The sequence below is a fragment of the Mus pahari genome, chromosome 1, assembly GCF_900095145.1.
Source record: "Mus pahari chromosome 1, PAHARI_EIJ_v1.1, whole genome shotgun sequence".
Classification (NCBI taxonomy): Eukaryota; Metazoa; Chordata; class Mammalia; order Rodentia; family Muridae; genus Mus; species Mus pahari.
In genome coordinates, this window is record NC_034590.1 from 68,544,353 (window position 1) to 68,568,317 (window position 23,965).

General features: G+C 44.8%; 2 protein-coding genes across 2 annotated transcripts in view; one reads left to right on the forward strand and one right to left on the reverse strand.

The window, feature by feature from the left end:
* The window catches only part of Clns1a (chloride nucleotide-sensitive channel 1A), a 21,882-nt gene extending 19,148 nt beyond the window's left edge, over positions 1 to 2,734 (forward strand). The window contains exons 6-7 of the mRNA XM_021202884.1: positions 703 to 791; positions 2,086 to 2,734. Coding sequence (XP_021058543.1) covers positions 703 to 770 — 68 coding nt within the window. The 3' untranslated portion in view covers positions 771 to 791; positions 2,086 to 2,734. The remainder of the gene's footprint in view (positions 1 to 702; positions 792 to 2,085) is intronic.
* A 5,718-nt stretch (positions 2,735 to 8,452) lies between these two features.
* On the reverse strand, positions 8,453 to 21,775 carry Aqp11 (aquaporin 11). Its single transcript, XM_021214971.2, has 3 exons — positions 20,857 to 21,775; positions 12,649 to 12,765; positions 8,453 to 10,407 (listed from the first exon to the last, which is right to left on the reverse strand). Exons 1-3 carry the CDS (start codon positions 21,473 to 21,475, stop codon positions 10,328 to 10,330), a joined length of 816 nt encoding a protein of 271 aa, XP_021070630.1. The 5' UTR covers positions 21,476 to 21,775; the 3' UTR covers positions 8,453 to 10,327.
* Between the last annotated feature and the right edge of the window lie 2,190 nt (positions 21,776 to 23,965).

The following is a 23,965-nucleotide window of genomic DNA, read 5'->3' on the forward strand; positions in this document are numbered from 1 at the left end:
GAAAAGAAAAGAAAAGAAAGAAAACTCCTGGGGGCTAGAGAGATGGCTCAGTGGTTAAGAGCACTAACTGCTTTTCCTGAGGTCCTGAGTTCAATTCCCAGCAACTACATGGTGGCTCACAACCATCTGTAATGAGATCCGATGTCCTCTTCTGATGTGTCTGAAGACAGCTACAGTGTACTCACATAAAATAAATAAATAAATCTTTAAAAAAAAAAAATTTCCTGCCAGCCAGACATGATGGCACACATTTGTGATCCTGGTACTTGGAGGTGAGCTTGGACTACACGGTGACTTTGAGCCAGCCTAGGCTACATAGCAAAACATTCCAAATTTTTTTAAAGAAAAAAAGGAAGAAAAGGCATAAATTGACTCCTACCACAGTAGGCTATTTCACACCAGTCCCCATGTGCTGGGACTGCGGTGTCCTACCACTAGGATTTGTATGTATTTGTATTTGAACTATATTAGACCCTGTTTAAAAACAACAAAATGTCCAAACTTTAAAATCCAGTTATTTTTATTATACTTATTTGATTGGGTCTCACATGTAGCTTGGAAATTGCTACATAGACTAGGGTGCCCTCAAACTCATAGAGTTCTATTTGACTGCCTCCCAAGTGCTGGGACTAAAGGCAGGCACCGCCATGCTCAGACCTTGTTGAGTCTACCTATTCTGAAATACAATCCCTTTCTGTTCAGATGGCATGGAGGTAGAAACCACACCAACTGTTGCTGGACAGTTTGAGGATGCAGATGTTGATCACTGAAGATGACTTATCTGCTGTACAGTGAGTAGCTTATTCTCTCTTGTTACAACATGAAGATCCCTGAAATGATTGGTTTTAAAGTTTCATAATTCAAGAGAATTCTATAAAGGTAGCAGTTTAAAAAAATGTTGCCACCTCTGGTTACTGGAAATTACATGGGTTTTATCCTACAAACATCTCTGAGTTCAGTTCCAGAAAGATATGTCCTCTTCTTGCCTCCATAGGCAAAATACAACACAATACTAAATACTAATAATACTAAATACTAAAATAAATATAGATTTATGTTTTTTAATTTCAGTGTTTCCAAATTATTGCAGTTGTAAAACTAACTGAATGATAACATTGAGTCTCTGTTTTCTTCTAATGTGGCTATCAAAAAAATAACCTTAGAGAAATTCTGTGATTCTGTGATTTATATCTCTTCCTTGCACCGTTGTTGCTTTTGTGTAGTCTGTAGTTGGCAGTCTTTGCTGCTAACATCATTGGCTAGCTTTCCTGGTGCCCAGTTAGTTTTCAGCTCTCACAGGCCCAGATGTTGAAGTTCATCTTTCTACGTCATGGAGAACCACCTACCCAGACCTGTCACCTCCGTTACTTACCATCATGTTAGTGGTGGCTGCTTTTGGAGGGGAGGGGGCAGTAGCTGTCATTTGTGTGTTATTGGCCTGGACAGCAATTCTACCCTTGCTCTGGCTTTTCCATATTTCTCTGACAGTTCACTGTTGAGAGAGTCATTCTGTTTGCAGCGGGCATGAGAGACTCACTTGGCATCACTAATGTTTACACAGTGGGATGCTACTGCAATCCCTTGCAAAGATTCTTGGATTTTTTGTAATGGTAAAATAACCATAAAGTTGCTACAGATTTGAGTTCTTGATTTGTTTTCTGCTCATTTTCTCTGCTCAGTGGCAAAATAAAATAAAAATAAAATACTGTACTCATAAGTTTTATTCATGTTTGTCCGTCAGCTGACCTGATTTCTAAACAGTGTAATTTTTTATCATTTAAGATTGTATGTGCTTTTCAAGCCTGAAGAAGGTCTAGAGTGTTCATGTTCAAACCTGGATGCATGATAGGGTACACACCGATCATAGAATCACAGCTCACCATGCATGTGCACACACACAACCTGTGCTTCTCTGGAGATGGCATATATGTAACTTAACAAGTTTCTCAGTTTCCTCATCTGTAAGATGGAAACATAGTTACTTGTCAGGGATATTACAAGGCTTGAGATACAAGTGTGGAACCTGCAAGGCTTTACTAAATAGTGGCTATTAGTAATAATAACTGTGAACCCTTTGTCTTTCAGATTCTGCTCATAACTGTAGGCAAGAGCATGGTGCCTCTTCATTCCAGAACGGGGCTGGTGAAAGGCTCTTTTCTTCTCCAAAACTCATTTCTCAAGTCAAACTATAATGAGACAGCAAGCTGTCACCAGCAGAAGAGACTATGTATGGCCTCTATTAACAAAGGTGAATTAACTGAACGGGTATTTGTATTTTCTCATTTCCCCCTAGCTTCCTGTGTCTAGGTATGTTCTGAGAAGGCCTCTGAGTCCTGCCTTTGCTGTGTGTGTCTGTCAGCTGCAAGATTCACCTATGTGGTGAAATGCACAGAGCTCACACTGGGCGGAAAGACATGCTGAAGCTTAGATGTCTCTGGGACTTAGGAGAACTCTCTTATCCCTGAGATAAAAAGCAAAGGCCTCAGGGGGAGCAGCCTCTAGTATTTTCCACAGAGGCATGGGTCCTTGGGGCTCAGCCACATCTCGCAATACTTGTGTGCTAGCTCCTGTTACTCTTAATGTACCATCAGCTCTTGTTTTCCTAGGTTAGGTCCTTGACTTCCACCCTCTTAACGTTAGCTTTCTGTCACAGAATAAATCTGAAATGAAGTCTGCAAAGTACTCTTAATGATATTTTGTCTTTGTAATAGTCAACAAATAAACCTGGGATTTTCTATATCACTGTGATTTTGCTCTTGACTAAAACCATTAATGAGAAAAGATTAAGATATTTAAGTTGTACATGTGTGTTTTGCCTGTGTGTATATGTGTACATCATGTGCATGCCTGGTGCCCATGGAGGTCTGAAGAAGGTGTTGGAACCACAGGAACTGGAGTTCCAGATGTTTATGAACGGCCGTGAGGATGCTGGGAACTGACCCTAGGTCCTCTGCAAGAGCAGCAAGTATTCTTAACTGCTGAGCCCTCTCTCCAGCCCAGCACTTGCTGCTCTTTTAGAGGAGCTGAATGCAGTTCCTCTGCTTCTGTGTTGGGCAGCTCACAGCTGCTATACTGCTGGCTCCCAGGGATCTGAATAACCTCTTCTGGTTTCCCTGAGCACTCAGCTACACATGCAAACACATACACCCATACACATAAATAACAACGTTTTAAAGTAATGCTGCGGTTAGGGGTGTGAATTAGTTAATAAAGAGCTGGTCTAGCTGTATGAAGCCCTGGGTTTAGTCCCTACCACTTTATAAACTTGGCCTGGTTGTGTATGCCTATAAATACTAGTACTCGGGAGGTCGAGGCAAGAGATTCAGAAACTCAAGGTCACCCTCAACTAAGTATCACATGAACACATAAACAAAGTACTAGAGAAGGGAGCTCCCAACAAATGGAACTAAAATTGAGCTAGGGGGCTGGCTCAGTTTATAGATTGCCTTCCTTGCAAATGTAAGGACCCGAGTTTGGCTCCTACCACTCACACAATAGTGGGGCGCAGTGTCTATAATTTCACTGTTGAGAGGAGTAATGCCAACGGAGGGGCTGATGCCTGGAGCCTGCTGGTCAGCCAGTCCAGGTTCAGTGAGTTAACCTCATCTGAAATAGGTAGATGGGGCTCAGTGTTAAACCGCTGAGAGTATTGAAGAGGACCCAAGTTCAGTTCCCCAAACATCAATAGCCCAGGTCCAGGGGATCTGGACTCTCTGTGTCCCCGTAGGCACCTGCACTCTGTGTACACACCCATATGTATATACATAATTAAAAGTAAAAATGAGCATGGTGGCACATGCCTTGAATTCCAGCAGTAGGAGGGCAGAGCCAGGCAGATATCTGTAAATCCCAGGCCAGCATGGGCTACACACAGAGACTGTCTCTTCCACCAAAGCTCCCTTACAGTGTACTTACATATAATAAATAAATAAATCTTTTTTAAAAAAAAAATAAGTGCCAAAAGAAAAAAACATAAAAAGTTCCCCCTTTTGTATCTTTTTAAACAGGGTTTTCAGAAGTTCTGAATTTGTTAGTAAGCCAGGTGAGAGGAAACTAAACTTTTCTGAGGCCTCTTGAGTGGCAGCCACTGCCCTGGGTTCTTGTGTATGTGGTGTGTGCTGGGAACTGTTCCGGGAGGAGGCAGTGCTGCTCTCATCACACACTGAGAGGAGGTACCACTCAGGTTACATGGGTATTCAACTGTGGTTTCTAAGCCTGTTTTCCAAAACAGTACAGTCTCAGTACCTACGGCCGCTGGTACTAAGTACACACGCCCTTCTGCATGTTTCTCTGCTATCAGTCTAGGCACCCACAGTTATATTCTAGGGATATACTCATTAAATGGGGGCCAGCACCTCATGGGTTAACAGTAGGGATTTCCTTGCCTATCTTTCTGAAGGAACAGTTTTCAGGATCCTGTGGACTCTTCCTTCTGTGGGATTTGCTGTGTTTGCTCTGCTGCTAGAGGTGATTCAGTCAAGGCAAGGGACCAGGCATAACTGTCATTCTGCAGTGCTAGACAATTACAATTAAGTAGCTGTGAGGGGGAAAAGGTAAGATTGGACTCCTTAAAAATGAAACTCAGCCTGCCTGAGGAGGCAGAGGCAGAGGCAGGGGATCTCTGTGAGTTCACGGCCGTCAGTTCTACATTGTTCCAGGCTGGCCAGGGATGGAGACCCTGTTTCAAAAAAAAAAAAAAAAAAAAAANATGAAAATAAATTATTTTGTAATTACCAACAAGCCAGCATTTACTGATTGTATTTTAGCTTTATTTTTTCACTTTTGAGCTTAATTTTACTATTACTGGAATTGTACTGTTTGTATGATCTTATGGTCTTTCTTCCCTTCCAAGTTTGACTTGTTGAAATATCCCAAAAGAGTAGGGTTAGTAGTTTTGTTTTTTAATTCTATCATTAAAAAACAAACATACTGAGATTAGGAAAAAAAAAAAAAAAAAAAGACTTAGCATTTAAGAGTACTGGCTGCTTTCCCAGGGGTTTGACACCCCTCTTCTGCCTCTGAAGGAACTGCATACACTTGATGCACAAACACATACAGGCAAAACCCATACACATAATCTGGTATTATTTAAGATTCAAGATGAAAAGCGATACTAGGTATATGGGTGAAATGCCAACACTTAGAAGGAAAGTATACACAGGGTAATTGATACTGATTGGAATTTTTGGGTTGTTTTAGAGATTATTAATCATTAGTACATATGAATTGCTTATTACAGTGATGCCTAGAAAGTAGCTCAATAGCTGTTATCGGCAAGGTTAGTGCTGACTTCATTTATATATTTTGAAGCAGAATCTTATGAGGCCCCAACTGGGCTTGAATTTGCCATGTAGTTGAAGATGACTATGAACTTCACATCCTCCTGCCTCTACCTCTAAGCCTGGGGTTACCGACATGTGCCTTCACCCCCCAGTCTTATGTGGTTGCAGGGAACAAACTCAGGGCTCTTTGTGTTGTGGGCAAGTACTGCCAGCCTGGCTGCATCCTAGGCCTAGTACTGACTTCCTCAGACAGACTGTAACTAACCACCCGGCCCCACCCCTGACATTAGAATACGCCTGAGAAACTTGAAATAAAGACTCCTCTAAGCAGTTCAACGTCTCGGAGTGGGAGCTTTTCTTGTAGGCCCGCAGCCTTCAATGCAGGTTGTTGCTTGTGCTCTATGAACAGATTTAATGTACTGGAGTGTCTGCTTTCCCGTAGACCAGATGGGTAGGAGAGGGAAGCGACCATCAGTCCTAGCAACAGGAACAACGCATGGCTGACAGCATTGTGAAGAAAAGCAGGTCTTCCCGAATAAACAGCTGTTAAGTACACTGTGAGGAGCAGATAGTTAACCTGCTCACCATGAGGATGACATTCTAGTGGTGAGTCCATCCGAAGCCGTTGGAGAGATGCGGCTTAACCTCACACACACAAAGCCTGGGTTCATCCTCCACATCGCTCTCTAAAAAAAGTCAGTGGGAAAAAAATCGGACAGAAAGGCAAAAGTAAAACAGATCCACAAAGACAGCGAGGGCCCAGGGGTGCCTTACGGGGTGGGTGCTGCTTAGCTGTTGCGTTGTCTGCGCTCACTACATCCAAGACCACATTGGCTGGCCTCGTGTATGTATACATTGCAAAAAGCCAGAAATCATCTAGCCCTTCCTGCCTTTGTGATGGAAGCACACTGGCCCTGTCAAGTTCACACAGGGGGATTCATAGATGCTGGTTTGTGAGAAAGAAATGTACATTATCTACTGCAGCTGTGAAGCTAAAATATGTATATGGATTGTGTACTGGCTAGTTTTGTGTCAACTTGACACAGGCTGGAGTTATCACAGAGAAAGGAGCTTCCGTTAGGGAAATGGCTCCACGAGATCCAGCGGCAAGGCATTTTCTCAATTAGTAATCAAGGGGGGAGGTCCCCTTGTGGGTGGTGCCATCTCTGGGCTGGTAGTCTTGGGTTCTATAAGAGAGCAGGCTGAGCAAGCCAGGGGAAGCAAGCCAGTAAGAAACATCCCTCCATGGCCTCTGCATCAGCTCCTGCTTTCTGACCTGCTTGAGTTCCAGTCCTGACGTGGTGATCAACAGCATATGGAAGTGTAAGCCAAATAAACCCTTTCCTCCCCAACTTGCTTCTTGGTCATGATGTTTGTGCAGGGATAGAAACCCTGACTAACTAGACAGATGGATAGGCGTTAAAAAATAAGTGGACATTGTGTTCTGTTGCAAATAGAATAAACACAGTTGCATTTGATTTGGTTGTAGTGTGTGTTATTATGATAGAGGGGGGAAGGGAGTTAAGGATATAGCAGGCTTGTTTGTGACAGTGATTGTCCAAATGACTTAAGCTCCGAAAGTAGAAGAGAGGACCTGAGATCACTGGGGCTCATCTAGTGACTGACTAGTGAGGGAGCTGGAAGGAGGTTAGAAATGGAGCTTAGATTATTTGAACTCATAGATTTTGTTTGCTGGTAATGACAAGCTTGTAGTTAAGGTGGAACTTGGGCAGAACAAAAGACACAGCTATCAGAAGAGACAACCAAGGAACTCAGAGGCCAACACACTGGAAGGATCCTTGGGTTTCAGTTACCAAGACACAACTTGAGTTTGCTTCACAAAGAGGCAAGGACAAAGACCTTAAAGGGATGGGAGAGGTGGTTCAGTGGTTAGTGCACATACTGCTCTCTCAGAGGACCCAAGTTCTGAACTGCCTGGAGCTCTAGCTCTAGCCTCTTCCTGCCCTAGGCACCTGCACACTGCATACTTACACACACACACACACACACACACACACACACTTTCCAGGCCTCTTCCTGCCCCAGGCACCTGCACACTGCATACATACACACACACACACACACACACACACACACTTTCCAGGCCTCTTTTTGCCCCTGGCACCTGCACACTGCATACATTCACATACACACACACACACACACTTTCCAGGCCTCTTCCAGCCCCAGGCGCCTGTACACACTGCATACATTCACACACACACACACACTTTGCAGGCCTCTTCCAGCCCTAGGCACCTGCACACACTGCATACATTCACACACACACATACATACACACACAAACACACACACTTTCCAGTCCTCTTCCAGCCCCAGGTGCCTGCACACACTGCATACACACACACACACACACACACTTTCCAGGCCTCTTCCGGCCCCAGGCGCCTGCACACACTGCATATATTCACATACACACATACACATTAAATTAATTTCTTTACTGGAGGAAAGAGTTGTTTATTTTGGCTTAATGGTTCCAGAAGGACGAGAGTCCGTTATGACAAGTGGCAGACATGGTGGCAGGAACAAAAACTGACAGATTATATCTTTAACCACAGATGCACACCAGAGCAAAACAAGCAGGGCTAGGTTATGTACCCAGCCTACCCCAGTGACATACTTCTCCAGGTGTCAGCTCCTCCCAACCCTTCCCCAAAATAAGGTCTTAAAATAATAATAATAATCTTAGAAGAACACAAGCAACATGCAGCGGTGAGGACAGGCGAGAAGAGAGAAAAGTGCCACCCTGAGAGGGATGCAGGGCAAGCAGTAGAATCTGGGGACACAAACTCTGAGTCGCTGGGGTAGTTCAGAGTCGGCATCTTCACAGTGGCGACCCCTCCCCTCTCCGAGCCATGAAGCATGCATGGTCATGAAATGACTAAGTGGTTGTGTTCTATGAGAAGTCGTGCAACTAGAGAAAACTCAGCTTCGCTTTGGAAGACAAAGGGTTGTTTAAAGTCATTATTTGGTAGTGTTTTGAGAGCTGTGGAATCAAATTTGAAGAAGCTGAAAACATGAATTTTTGTGTAAAAAAAATTGTATGTGAAAGTAACTTTTGTTTTAAATACAAGCAGGCCGACTTCTGTTACAAGTAGTTATCTGTTGTCAGCCCTTTGAGTCCTCTTGTTAACGTTTTTTTAAAAAAAGATTTTACTTGGAGGCAGATTTAGGGGTGCACACATCCCTGGGGGAGGGCTTTGTGAATGTATCAGGTCACAGTCTGAAGCCTCACCCTTAAGTACTGTTGTGATTCATAGTACACGGCAGAGCTTCTGGTCACCTGACTGCAAGCTCATCCCGGCGCAGTGCATGTTACACAGTGCATGTTACGCAGTGCATGCCACTTACCTCTGATCCTCTACTCCCAACCCCTTTTAAAAACTAGTATTGTGGCCTGGACTTTTTGAAATTAGACTTCAGGCTGGTAAGATGGCCTAGCGGGATTAAGGCATTGCAACCCAAGCCTGGCAACCAAGTTCCATCACCAGAACCCACATAAAGACAGAACCGGCTCCGTGGAGATGTCATCTGATCTCTGTTGTATGCTGTGGCATGCATGCACCCATGCATTTTACACACAAAGTAATGAAATAAAATTAGAGTTGAACTGGACTTCAGTAAGGCTTGCAGTGGAGAAAGGGCTTTTTAAGCTTCAAAAGGTACTAGCAAGACTACTAGAGGATTGGAGAGAGCGCAGAGGTTCAGAGGATCTCTTCCTACAGATCCAAGTTTGGTTCCCAGCACCCAGGGCAGCTTATGATCACCTGTAACTCCAGCTACAGGGGACCCGGAGCCCTGTTGTGGCCTCCTTGGGTCCTGTATACACATGTGCACATAGATGCACTCATACACAAAGAAGAAAAAGAGAAAATACTGAGTTTTAAATTTTAATTGAGAAAGTTGAATGTTTTCTCCAGAACCTCTCTCCAGTCACTAATAACTGAAAAGGATTTTGTGCTGATGTGGAAGTGTAAAGCGTGCATCTGCCCCCGGTGTATGTGTGTGTGTGTGGGGGGGGGGGAAACAGTCACACAGCACACCTGCGCTCAGCATCTCATCTTGTAAAGTGGAGGGTAGAATCCATTTCCTCATTATGTCATTAGCTGTTCCTGAGCACTTCAGTGTATCATTACAAAAATAAAGGACACAGAAAGAACACCTACCTGCTTCTCCAGGTGGCGTACAGTTGGGAACATGGAAAGACCAGATCCTGGCTGTGTGTGTATTAAGACAGTTTGTCTGAAATTGTCTGCTTAAATATTTTAGGTATTAGAATATATTTAAAATCTAGGAAGACTGAGGTGGTTGGGGTAATACATATTTACAATCCAGCACTTGGAAGATGTGAGTTCAAGGGCAGCCTGGGCTACATTGTAAGTGTCTTTACTCCAAAATAAAAACAAAGCAGAAAACCCTTGTTGTGGTGGCGCATCCCTGCCTATAATCCCAGCACTTGGGAGGCAGAGGCAAAGGAGGCCAGCCAGGCTACTAGGAAGACCCTGTCAAACCAGTGGGAAACCTGTTGAAGATTAGTGGATATAAAAGGTTTTCCCCAAAACAAGTTTCCTGCTAAAAGATGCCACCACTGATGATGTCACTAAGAAGCTGTGGCTGGAAAGCACCTTGTGGAGCCTGTGAGTAAGCCCCTCCAGTTCTGGAGCCCACCTCCTTCAGAGGCCACCTTGATACAGAATTTCTTGTTTCTGCCCACCCAATGCCCCGCCTGCTTCACTTTATTTTCTCTTGTTCTTTTCATCACAGTTACTAATGACTTGGGATTTGTAGATGTTTAATGAATGAGCCTTTTCTAGCAGCATTTAATACATCACTCGAGAACAAGTCTTAACTGAGAAATACCGGCTACCTCATTTTCACAGTAATTTTAAGTCCAGGTAGTAAAAACATTAAGACACCTTCCACAGAGGAATCTGAAACAGGAGTCCAGAGTTTGGAGGATACTCAGATCATCACATCCAGCTTGAGTGTCCTGTGACTTTAGTTTGAGTCTTTGGGAGTAGTTATTCTTTTTTATTAGTCATTTGGTTGTTATGCAGCCACGGAAGGAAAAAACTGAACATGAGAATCATCATCAGCACACCTGGAAGACAAAATGCAGGAAAGTAAGCCAAAGCCCGGAGGGAGGCCGAGAAGGACCACGTGGGTGTGAATTACGGTTGCTTCTCGGGGCTCTCCTCTGTACACTCAGTAAGCATAGGGGCAGACACCTCACTTGGAGAGAACCCTTGGGCTTGAGTCATTTGTTCTGTAAAGTCGCAGGGCTTCTGCCATGCCTCAAAGGTGGCTTGGGAGGCAGGAGCTCACAGCATTTTGGGTTTTTTTTTTTTTTTTTTTTTTTTTTTTGTCGTTTTAAAGTGGAGCAAACAGAGATGAAGGAAAGGAACAAATCTCTGGAGAGCAGGAGGGGCTCCAAGGGAGGAGACCCTGACAGCTGTCTCAGTGTGCTCACCCAGAGCGTTTGACACACATCGGGCTCTTGCTCTTCCTGAGTCCCACTATAGTGGCTTTTACAGATGTATCACATAAAATACCTAAAACCATGCTTACATCTTTAAATATGGAATAGTTAAAAAAAAAAAAGTATATTAATAGTGCTTAACTGTGTTTGTTATTTTTGCAATGCTGTGACTCAGGTTCAGGCTCTGTGTGCATTAGATAAGCTGTCACCACTGCGTAACAACACCTCCAAACCTAAATCTTCATTCTTAATTTTCAAACCTAAATCTTCATTCTTAATTTTTATAAATTCTTTCTATTATATAGATGTTTTGCTGATTTTTATTTAGCTGATGTCTAAATAAAAGCAAGAAAGGCTGGTAACATGTCATCATTATAGTTACCTGATCTCCCTGTAAAAAGAGAGCTTTTCTTTTTCTGATACAGGGATGAAACCTACAGTGACATGCATACTAAGCAGGCACTTAGTGGGCCACACCCCCATCCTGATCTAGACTGTATTACTATGAATGGGACTTGGGAGTCATTTAGAGGCTCTATTGACCACAGAGCTGTTGCACAGGATGCTCTCTGGCAAATAGGAAAAGCGACCTAAAGGATTAAATAACATTTGGTTTGGGACTCACAAATTCATAGGGGAAATTACTTAGCAAAAAAAAATTTTTTTTGATCAATTGATTTTATTATTTTAAGGTAAGTCTCGTATACCACAGGCTGGTCTGAATTCACTAGGTAGTAATTATTTTGGTACCAAAAGTTTGTGGATGCTAGGCAGGTTTTCTACCACTAAGCTGTATCCCGTTCCCTCGACCCTTTTAACTTTATACTTTTAGACTCATATACTGGACTCAGTAAGTTGTCCAGGCCGGACTTAAAATTGCTTTGTGGCCTAAGCAGGCCTTATACTTGTAATCCTCCTGCCTCAGCCTCCTGAGTAACTAGAATTTCAGGCAGCACACCAGGCCCAACTAAAAGATTGTTTGTGGATGGAAATAATTACCCTTCACTGTCCCTGCCTATCAGGCAGGCAGGCACTAAGCTGTACCTGCAGCCTTGATTCAAACATAGCATCAGGAGCTGGGGAATTGGCTCATTGATGAGTGCTTGCTGTATAAGCATGAAGGCCTGAATTTGGGTCCTGACACCCTTGTAAAAGTCAGGCATGGCAGCATACGCCTTGTAACCCCAGCACGTGGAAGTGGGGGAGAGATGGATACACACTGCAGCTCGCCGGCCAGCCAGTCTAAACAGAAGAGCTCTGGGTCCAGTGAGAGACCCTGTCTTCAAAATAATGTGACAGATGTAAAAATCACCCTCTAGCCTCCTCTTGTGCACACACGGGCAAATGCACCCATGCACACATGGCTTCAAAGGACACACTGCACACAATTAAAATGCTTTTAAGCATGTTAACCAAGTGTTTTTGTTTTTCCTGTTTTATATCTTCTCTGGCTTTAGAAACTGACATAGTGAAATTCTTTTTTTTTTTTTTTCTGGTTTTTTTGAGACAGGGTTTCTCTGTGTAGCCCTGGCTATCCTGGAACTCACTCTGTAGACCAGGTTGGCCTTGAACTCAGAAATCCGCCTGCCTCTACCTCCTGAGTGCTAGGATTAAAGGCATGTGCCACCACGCCCGGGGCTGGAGAGATGGCTTGTCAGTTACAAGCACTGGTTGCTCTTCAGAGAAATTGGTTTCTATTCCCAGCACCTACATGGCAGCTCACACCCATCTATAGAACAGTTCCAAGGTATCCAGGGGCACTAGGCACACATACAGTGTGCACTCATGCATGCATAACACTCTACATAAATTAGGTTTTTACAAGCCATAACCTTTCAGACATAGTAAATGAAATATGCTTACCTACAGAAGGAGCAAGCCAGTATACTACAAAAAACTTAGAGAAGAGTTCGTCAAAGCACGGGAAGTGCAGAGAAAGGGCCAGTGCTGGGTTATACAAGGCTCCTGTGAGGCTCCCTCCTGTGAGCAAAGACAAGACAGAGGTCCATTACAAAGAAAGCAAGACAGATGAAGCAGCCTGCATGAGCCCAGTGGCCCAGGACCCTTGAGCGCACGCGCATACACACACACACACTCACCTACCTTTGAATTAAAGTGGAAAGTGAAATAGACAAAAACACATTACCATTGGGTCCCTGCTCATCAGCAGAGTCCCTAAGAAGCAATGGAATGGCAGAACTCAAAAGAGCAGTTAGACAAGTTAAGAAATGAGGGCTGGGGAGATAGCCTGCAGGGCCAGGGTGCTGCTGCTGCTGCTGCTGGAGTGTGAAAACCTGAGTGCAGATCCCCAGATGGCTATCGCTGCATGAGCTCATAACCACACATGCGGGGCGTGGAGACAGGTGGACCCTGGAAGCTCTCTGGCCAGCCAGCCTGCCTATCCAGAATGGCTCACTTCAGATTCAGTGCAAAACCCTGTCTGAAGGGAATCGGGAATCGGGTGGAAAGTGATCAAAGTGTACAGTCAGCATCCTCTGCCTTCTTCACGCACATACATGGATATGCACACACAGAAATAAACATTAAGAACATGACGCACAAAGCCCTACAGTGGATTCATGTTCCAGCTTAACATAGCTTAGGGGTTTATGGGTCTGACCACACAGCCCACAGGGAAAGGATGACTGATCAACACTACACCCCAGAGTTGTGGCAGTGCGTTTGCAAATACCCAGGACGTACCCCAAGACAGTGAGTGACATTTCTGTTCCTCCCAGTGGACAGACTTCTGTAGCATGTTAACTGTCTTGATAAAAGAGTAAACTAGAGTCGGGAATTAAGAGCTTTTCCTAGGATTTACTAGTGAGATTTCCTAGGCTGAGAGGAAGCTATTGAGCAAGAGACCAGACTCATCACCGGCTGTGTTCTCCAACCCTCCAGCTTGACAGCAGTTACTGCTCATGTCACAGCAGTAATCAACGGCGCCATCTGAGAACATTCCCTCGGTCTTGAACAGCCTTTTTGGAATGGTAAACCTAATGAGACTTGGCTACCGTACTTAGCGTTCAAGAAAACTGATTGGCAGCTGGTTATTTCCGTTTCCACGAAAACAAAAAGTAAATTGCGTTCCTTTGTACTAAACACCAAGGGCAGAAAGATAAAGACTCCCAGATCTTTGCAATGTTATGGCTTATGACCAGACAAGTGCCCTGGACAGTTATTAGGCATGGCCTGAGCCACAGCCCTCATGACTCCTTTACCTCAGTGTGCAGGCTGTGGCATATGAAGATGTCCAGCATCATGGAGTCGATTATATCCTAAAACTCAAGCTCGTCCACTTCCCTTACCCTCTAACCCTCCCAGCACGCGGGGCTCTTCAGATCCCCCTGGGAACTGCTACAGGACCATGATGTTCCTCAACTCAGGGTTGGCTCTGTGACTTGAATTGGCAAAGGGCAGCAGAGGTCAGAGGTTGTTCTGTGTTCTGAATGCAGCAATCTGAACTGGTGTCACATGGAAGCCTCACTGAATGCTCTCTTGGAACAACATCCTGAACCTGTAAGTAGTGGTGTAAGCTGCTGGAGGAGGAGAGGCCCCATGGGGGGGAACCAGGTCCTCCAGATGTCAGATGACAAGCGCTGGCAGCCAGCTGTGAGCCAGGGTTCTTTTGACCCCAGCTGAAACAAAGTAGCTACACAAGTGATCTCAGAGGGTTTGCCCATCGCACCCCCAAAATGAAGGCGTACATTCAACATCCTCTGGGTTCCTCACACTTATACCCGACAACACACGTGCACCTCCAACACACACAAACACACACAAATCATTAAGCAATTGGCTAGAATGCACAAAGAATCATGGTAATGATAAGTAGTTATTATTACTTTTAGAGTTTGGAGGTAGGTTGTTGCATACCAGCAACTATAACAACTAAAGCAGTAATGTGTTAAAAACCCAAACTGGGCACTGAGCTGTTTTACTATGTAATCCTCTGTTGTTAGAGGCTGCCCTGTGTACTCTAGGGCATTTAGTGACATCTTTGGCCTCTACCTACTAGATGCTGGTAGCCCTGCCCCTTGCCAACTTTGTAACTATCAAAAAGCCTCAAATATCACCAGATGTTCCCAGCTGAGAACAGTTGACCTAGAATAACAGTGATATTCATGTGTAAGAAGACACAGATAATGCTGTTAGTTCATAGCAAGGAACTAGGAAATCTAAATGTCCCGAAAGATGTAGACAAACTTATTTGGAATAACATGCACTGTTTTGAAGAAATTAGAGAACTTTTTATGAACATAAATCTCCAAGATAAACACGAAACAGCTACGAGAAAGAATACAGAGAGGAGATGTGGTGCTTTTTTATGTTTACATGAACACAATTATTAGTTTTGGTTTCATAAGCTATTACTTATGCATTCAATAAATAAATGAAAGACAGAATGAAGCAAAACCAATGGGTTTCTTCTGATTTTCGACAGTCCTATAGGAAAAGGGCGGGGCACAATCTTAGGACAGATGTGGGCTTCCCAGGAGACAGTCCTGCTTGGATGCTCTCATCGCTCTGTGGCTCTCTAAGCTCCATTTCACAAATGGGTGTCATTTACCAGCAGATCTATCTAAGAATTAGCAAAGTTGAAAAATTCAAGAGTTTAAGAAGGAAAGCTGGACGTGCTGCATACCATTGAAGCCAGCATAGTCTAGCTCTCCCTGAGAAGGCAGGGACCCTGGGCTGCCTGAGGTGTGGACTCCCCAGGGAGGGGATTCCTCCTCAGAGTGCTGCTGACTGTGTTGGGCTGTCATCAGGCTGCACTGCTGACTACAGGAGATGGAGTGTGGTTAGCAATCCTGCAAAAATGGCTGAGATCTGTGGGAAACTGCAGGGCGGAGGAATAAGGACAAATGCACATTTCCCCAGTTGCAGGAAGAACCGGCAAGTGTGAAACACAGTTCCTCGTACCCATTGAGGTGGTACTGTCCATCTTAAAGATAAGGACACTGAGGACTCAGCCTGGCCCCTTAACACCAAAGTACACGGGAAAGCAAAAGGTTTGGGCCCTTTGTTTAAGTTAGTTGTTGGTTTGTTTGATCACGTGTTTATTTGGTAAGAGGGATGTGGTGGTCAGAGGACACTTTAGGACTCGGGTCTCCTTCCACCAGGTGGGTCCCAGGGATCAAACTCTGGTCATAAGGCTTGGTGACAATCGACTTTACCCACTGAGCAATCTCACCTAAAACTAATTTTTATTTGTAGAAACTAATTTTTATTTATAAATTAGTGACTGTGTCCATTTACTATTTTACTTTTTACTTTATGTGTGAGTGCTCTATCTGCTTGCACACCTGTGTGCCAGAAAGGACATCAGTTCACATTATAGATGGTCGTGAGCCACCCTGGGTTGCTGGGAGTTGAGATCAGGACCTCAGGAAGAGCAGCCAGTGCTCTTAACCACTGAGTCATCTCTCCAGCCCCCATTTTCTATTTTAAATGAGACCATGTGCAATGCTCTTAGTTCTTTTTTGTTTTTTGTTTTTTGTTTTTGTTTTTGTTTTTGTTTTTGTTTTTTTGGACAAATAATCTCACCTACAGTTGTTGCTGGAAGAAGACGTAAAAAAAACCAAAAGGGGTAAGGGCATGAAGTAAATAAACACATCAATTCCTCCAGACGCTTACTGGAAGAGGGAGAGAAGGGGGAGGGGAGACCTGTCTAATAGTCTTACTTCTTGCTGTGGGTATGACTGTGCTGAGTCCTAGCTGATAGATTCTGGAAGGCACGTCTGACCTCTACTCATAGCTTCTCCTTATAGGTGGACAAAGACACTATGTCACAGACAGATAGTTAAAATTCTACACATGAGAAACATTACAACAATAAAGACAACTTACATGTTTAAAATGACATTTTAAAATATCTAATTATAGCCGGGCGTGGTGGTGCACGCCTTTAATCCCAGCACTCGGGAGGCAGAGGCAGGCGGATTTCTGAGTTCGAGGCCAGCCTGGTCTACAAAGTGAGTACCAGGACAGCCAGGGCTATACAGAGAAACCCTGTCTCGAAAAACAAAAACAAAAAAAATCTAATTATGCATAGAAAACGAACGCACAGCTCAATCACCTTGATTGCTGAAGAAAATCTCCCAAAACCCAAGTTAAGCAAGATTTGCTTACAGTCTTCATTACTAGCTCACAGCTCAACAATCCCAGGCCTGGTGTTGCAGGCCTGGAATCCCAGCTGGTCAGGAAGCAGAGGTAGGGCCAGCAAGATGGCTCCAAAGCTTAAGCCACTTGCTTGACAACTTGAGTTCAATCCAAAGGACACACATGGTGGAAGGGATATTTGTCTCTCTAAAGTTGTCCTCAGACCCCCTACACATGTGCTATAGCATGTGCTATAGCATGTACACATACCCATCCCCCACCCCACATTCACATACAAAATAAATACATTTAACTTCCTTAGAAGCTTGGAAGGATCAATCGAGTTTGAAAGCAGCCTCAATAGTGACAAAGCAAGAGAAGACTCCATCTTAAGAAATACTTCATAACTCTGCTCGAAAGCAGCCTCAATAGTGACAAAGCAACAGAAGACTCCATCTTAAGAAATACTTCATAACTCTGCTCAGCTACAGAGCTTTTCTCTTTCGTTAGAAAAGCCAATGCAGTCTATAATTGGTATCATATTGGTAGCCTTGGCTTACATATGAACATTCAGTGCTGGGCACAGCATGTGATTAACGTGTACCCAGCCATAGGCTTAGTTTCCACCCCTAAAAACGGGGTGCTAAGCAGTGAATGCACAGTCCTATGAGCCTGTCGTTCTGTTGCTCAAATCCTTATCAAGGCAGTCCATTCTCTTTGGAACAGTCATGACTTATTATCTGCAAAGTAACAGGAATGACAAGTCCAGGAGTGACCATTTCCAAGGTGGGTTCTCTTAGGCTACAGACTCTAGACAGAAAGGACCCCAAACCTGTTCCACATCCTCCTCTTGGGGTTTCACACTACATAGGAACAAAGTGATGTCTCTATAAGATCTTAACCTTAGAGACCTGTTTAATCCAGGGCTTAAGGGGTCATTGGCAGATCTTGTGTAGCCTAGGCTGGCCTCAAAGCCTCTACATAGCCCAGGCTTGCCTGAATTTCTGATCCCCTCCCCTTTGCTTCCTGAGTACTAAGTCACCACGCCTGACCCTAAGTTTTCATATAGTTTTTTTTTTCACTGCTGCCAACACAAATCCTATTCCTACTCAATAACGCATCCTCGCCCAGTCTACCCTCACCCCCTGCTCTCTTAGTCACTTCTATTTACTTTCTCAGTTTTTGAATTTGCCTGTTTTAGGTATTTCTTGGAAGCAGAGTCACACAATATTTATTTTTGTTTTTGTTTTTTTTTTTAAAGCCAGGCTTCTTTTGCTTAACATTACGTTCATCCATGTAGTGCATGTTTTGAACTTTACTCCCTTTTACAGCCAAGCAGTCTGTACTTGTGCGTGTGTAAAGGAGCACACTACGGAAGTGCTGATAAATTACATTGTTAAACTGATACCCAGCAGTGCGAGCCGAGCCGAGCTGCAGCCTGAGGCAGGTCACTTCGTTCCTGAGGGCCACTTGCTTTACTTAAAATGGGAAGAATAATAATGTGCCCATCACTGGGTAACTGTGAGAATTACGGTAACCCATGAATTCCTTGGCAAAGTGATTGGGTCTGTAACAGGTACCTAGGGAGTACTCGTATCTCCCTTATACTGGCAGAAAGGCAGTGGAAAAGTCATATGTAACAGACTGTGAGTTCATGTAGCTTTATAACCAGTGTATATTTGGTTCTAGCCCTGCATTGTCCAGCCCTGACCAATACGGGAGCCACCAGCTCCAGTGAAGTGAGGAGTGACGGAGGAATGCACAGACTGTCTGAAGTGCTGAAGTTTAACTTAAATCTAAATAGGCACCTGGAGCCAGTGGCTGCTGAGCAGGACAAAGCAGGTCCACTCTAGAGCATTGTTCAAAACCGGTTTCATAATCGGATCGCCTGGGGAGAACTTTAAACTCTGCCACTTCTTCCGCTCCTTCCCAGAGCAGTTAGATGCTGAGATCTGCACCAGAATGGGTGTGTTTTTAAAACTCCAGAGATTTGAAAACAGATTGTTGAGAACCTCTGCGTCAGAGATTGGTTTAGCCCCGAGTATTCACGTCAAGGAATCGGCCGAGCTTCAGACCCTTAAACTGACATCCTAGAGTCCTTCTCCATTAGCCTCTGGCTTAGGAATAACTCCAAGTGTCACTTTTCTTCCCTTTTGAAAGACGTTTTTAACCTCTCACAAGAGCCAAGGGCCATGTACATAAAGGCAAGTGAACTACATCCCCAGCTCAGGAATAGTTAGTAGTAAATACATTATTTATGGAGTCATAACTTGGTGCTAAGAGCATAAAAGTACAGGAAGAACACCAACTTCACAACCATCAACAGAGGCAGGAGGAACAATTCGGGGGTGAGAAAGATCTAGGTGTCCTTAAGTTCTTTTTAATTATAAAAACAATCTCAGATTTTTATTTTTTGTGTGCTTGTTTTTAAAGACTAGGTCTCATGTAGCCCAGGCTGGCCCAAAACCAATCAGTAGCAGAAGAAGACTTTATTCCTCCTGCCTCTACCGGTCCAGTGCTAGTATCACGGGCATGAATCACCTGCACAACTCTTTGCCGCTTTAATTGGCAAGCACAGAACTCTACTGTGGCATTAACTGCTCATGCACTGCTTTAGCTGAAATTCTCACTGGCCCCTCAAATAGCACGTGCCCATTCTCTTAGCGCACACAATGTGTTTTCCTGTGTGTCTACTAAAAAAACAATGCTAGATTCAAAGAAAGGCGACTCGTGAAGTCTTCCATGCTGCCCCAGGAAGTCAAGCATACACTGGAAGTCAAGGGATTTTGTTCACTGCGCCCTGGCTTGAGCCCAGAACCAGCAGTGCGAGGCAGGTTTTCCCCGGAGCTGCTTCCCTCAGTTTCTCTTTTAATGAGTACAAGGAGTAATAAGACTGTCACTAGGTGTCCTTTATTTATATTCATGCCTCTAAAACATTTTTTATAGTTCCACTATCATCCCAGTAAAAGTATTTCATTATTTTAAATGACACACTCTTTTAAAAGGCACATTTTATCATTAAACAATTTTTGAATTCCTATTGCAACTAAGCTTTGTCAAAGTAAATAAGTAAATAAGACTTTTGGAAGTTTTTTTTCTTCTGGTTTTTGTTTTGTTTTTCCTTAGACCGTGTTTCAGTACTTAGTACTGTCTGACCTCGAATTTAACATTATCCTCCTCCTCTGCTTCCAGAGTCAGGTGGGATTACAGGCCTGTGCCACCACACCCAGCTGAGAATTATTTGTTTTTAAAGAGCATCTTTAAGAACATTTTAAACTTGAGCCTGGCGGTGGTGTCACACGCCTTTAATCCCAGTACTTGGGAGGCAGAGACAGGCAGATTTCTGAGTTTGAGGCCAGCCTGGTCTACAGAGTGAGTTCCAGGACAGCCAGGGTTACACAGAGAAACCTTGTCTGGGGGCGGGGGACCATTTTAAACTTGAAACACACCTTTCATGGGAATCTACTTAAAAGTCCACGTGCAACTCAACATAAGGAACATGACAAGTAATTTGTAGGAAAAAAGTAGGTTAGTGAATGCAGCTACAGAACTGTTACTCCTCACGGTCAACTACTAACCAATCATGCACTTTAAGCTCGAAGGAACTTTTAGACAGGATCGTTTCTCAGTAAGAGTGTCAGAAGCAATCTATACCACCTTGGCATGAGAGCCGTAACTGATAAGCTGCCTTTCTAACATTAAAACAATCCCTCTGTGGGCTATTTAAGCCTTTGGCAGTAATCTGCCACGATCTTAGTTTCGGCACCGGAGTGTCTGCTTTCTCTGGGTGTTCAAAACAGCACTGAATGAAGATCTGTATGTTGGCTCCAACTGCTAGGCTGCAAGGTGGTTAGAATAATAAGTGGCCCAGGGTAGGGTGCAGGGGGTGCTCAAATGTATCGGTAAAGAACTTAGAACCTCGGGTCCTAGAGGCTCGGGATTGCCAAGTGTTTGGTAGGAATAACAAACCTGCATAGGCCAAAAAGGTGATGAGTGCAGCCAGCAGGTGGATGCGAAGCTTGGCTCGGACCTCCTGGAAGTGCAGTAGAGCGCTGTGGAAAATAAAGGAGCAGATGGCCTCTATGATGATCGCTTTGGACATGTCGGTGTGGATGGGATTCCTGCAAGCTAAGATCCTCTCGTCGTAATGGTACTTGGTCAGACTCAGGCTCCACAGGGCGCTTATGCAGTACCTGCTGCCCAGGGCGCTAACCAGCTGAGCCAACAACCTCACGGCACCCGTCTCGGGGGACATACCCCCCAGAATCATCTGCATCATCACGCCGCACGGGTTGCTAGCTGTGCCCACCAGGGTCAGGCCATGCACCAAGGAAAAGAAGTAGATCAGTGTCAGTGTCCAGGTGGGGTGCGCGGAGTCCTGCTCGCCCAGCACTTGGAGCTCGTGAGTGCAGCAGCAGAGCTGGAAGGTGGCTAGAAACTCCAGGACGAAGGCGTGGACCATGGGCCTGTGCAGCTGTTGCCGGGCGATCACGCGGGCCAGTCCCACCAACAGCACGACCAGCAGCATTAGTCCCAGCGAGATGCAGGTGTCCTGCACCTCGGGCCGGAGCCCCAGTAGCACGGACATGGCTCCCTCACCGCTGGGGGATGGCTGAGAGCGGCAGGGAAAGAGGAGCGTCGGGGGCTGGAGTCCGAAGTCCGCGGCCCCGCCCTCCCACGCCCCTCAGGGGCGGGCCGAGTGGAGAGCCCGGGTTCCGCGCTGGAGGGCTCCTCCCCTCCCCGGCTGAGCTGTGCAGATGTGACCTGAGCCGGGGAGGGGGGGCAGGGGAGAGGAGGCGGCGAGGGAGCTGTCCCTGGGCACTGGCGGAGGGGACAACGGTCAGCAGAGCCCCACGCGCACCCGCCTTCCGCCGCCTCCCTCGGCTCCCGAGACCACTGCGCACGCGCGCGGCGCCCGAGTTCTGGGTTCTCAGCGCCGGACCCCGAGCCTAAGACGGCGCCACGCTGGTGCTAGAGCCTGTGGCGATCGGAGCGTGGCTTGGGAACTCCGCCTTGATCTTTGCACACTCCGGGAACTGTACTCCACCGAGCCCCAAAGGTCTTCTTTGCAGCCACCCCGGTTTTACTAACGGAGAGACTGAGGTTGAGGAGCGAGGAGGTGACCCCTCAGGGAAGGAGCTGGGAGTGGGCATGAGAACCAATGTTTGACTGGTTTGACAGGGTGTTAGAGCTTTGGTTTTCTTCACCCACACTCGAACTTTTTTTGTAAGTGTGGGGAAAAAATATATATCCATTTTACGTGTAAAATTGACGTTAATCACATTCACACTATTATCCAGCTATTGCCACTATTAGCAAACTTTGGATGTTGTGTTTCATTTTTTATTGAATGCATTTGCTTAGTTACCTAATTGTCTTATTTATGTTTATATATGTGTATATATATATATATATATATATATATATATATATATATATAGGGGTCGCTGTGCCCAACGTCATGTGTTCCACGAGGTGGGTCCCAGGGATCAACCTGCCTGCAGGTGGTGGTTTAGGCATGAAGTCCTCAAAGTTTATAATGTTTATGTTATCTTCGTCATGAGATATTAAAATACTAAGAAAACATTGTTTGCTTGTTCCCATTGGCGTCCAGTGTGGGAAGGAAACCTTTGGATTGGTTGGCTTCCCAGAGTCTTGGGTCAACCTGAGGCAGGATGGAAAAAAGAGAGTTTGAGGGGCCGAGGGAAGAAAGCTGGAGCTGAAGTCTCGCACCAGCTGAGTCAAGTACACCAGCACAGTTAACATCTATTGTGAAGTTTGCCCTATAGGTATCCCAAATAAGAATACTAAAATAAGTGCTGGTGAGATGGCTTGGCGGTTAAGAGCACTGACTGCTCTTCCGGAGGTCATGAGTTCAAAATCCCAGCAATCACATGGTGGCTCACAGCCATCTTTAATGAAAAACAAACAAACAAAAAAAAACCTATGGGCCAGACCGAGTGGGGCTGGAGCAAAAGGGAAGGGGGGAAAAAGAAAAAAAAAAAAAAAAGGAATATTAAAATAGTTCTGGAAGTCACTTTCTGAGGCAACCTTCCTCCTAGGTGGTCTTTGTGACTTCCAACCATGACATACCAGGGCCATGGCCAGAAGGTTCGGAGGGTGATGGTGCAGTCCGCCAACCCCAAGTTCAGATACTTGCCAGGCAGGTTCCAGTGTGGCTGTGTGAGCACGTGAATATTTGGATAGAGGGACAGAGGGCTGCATTACTGGCATTGAAGAGTGCTCGAATCTCGTACAAGATTCACCGTAAAACAAGAAAAAAGCTGGGATGGATCATGCTGAAAGATTTCTGAGTTAGAGGCCAGCCTGGTCTACAGAGTGAGCTCCAGGATACACAGAGAAACTCTGTCTTGACCCCCCCCCCCAAAAAAAAAAGTCTTCTAATGGGAACACAGTCTGAAACATTTATTCATGTTGTTTTGGTGGCTCTTTTATTATTATATAACAGTAAGTGCTGTAATGTTGTTTTGTCACACACGCACACATAGAAAGAATGTTAGAATAGGGATTATGGAAATATAACCTTTACCCCAGTTTTCTAGTTTTCTCATGAGTGAAAGACATTTAGTGAAAGACATATCTAATCTCCCTTGAATAACCTCTGTGACCCAGGATTTACCTCATCAGATTGTAGTCATATCCAAGACATCTTATGACTCACTCTGTAGTCATATTTACCAAAAAGGATGTGTGTGTGTATGTGTTGTGTAAAAGGAAGGAGCCCTTAGAAAAACTTCCATCAATGAAATTCTAAAAGCTTCTAAAATCAACATGCAATTGTGTGCAGTTGTGGCCAAGCCACTTAACTACAATTCCTGAGAAGCCCACACCCAAACTTGGTTGTTTATTGTCCTGTCTGAGAGGGCCTTTCTATTGAAGTCTGTGTGTAAAGAAAATCTCTTCTTTGAGTTCAAATCCCAGCAACCACATGGTGGTTGCTTCACACCAATTCCTCCTGAAATTCTTTTCTGCACTGAAGTTAAGAATCCCAGATTTGGCTGGGCATGGTGGTGCACGCCTTTAATCCCAGCACTTGGGAGGCAGAGGCAGGTGGATT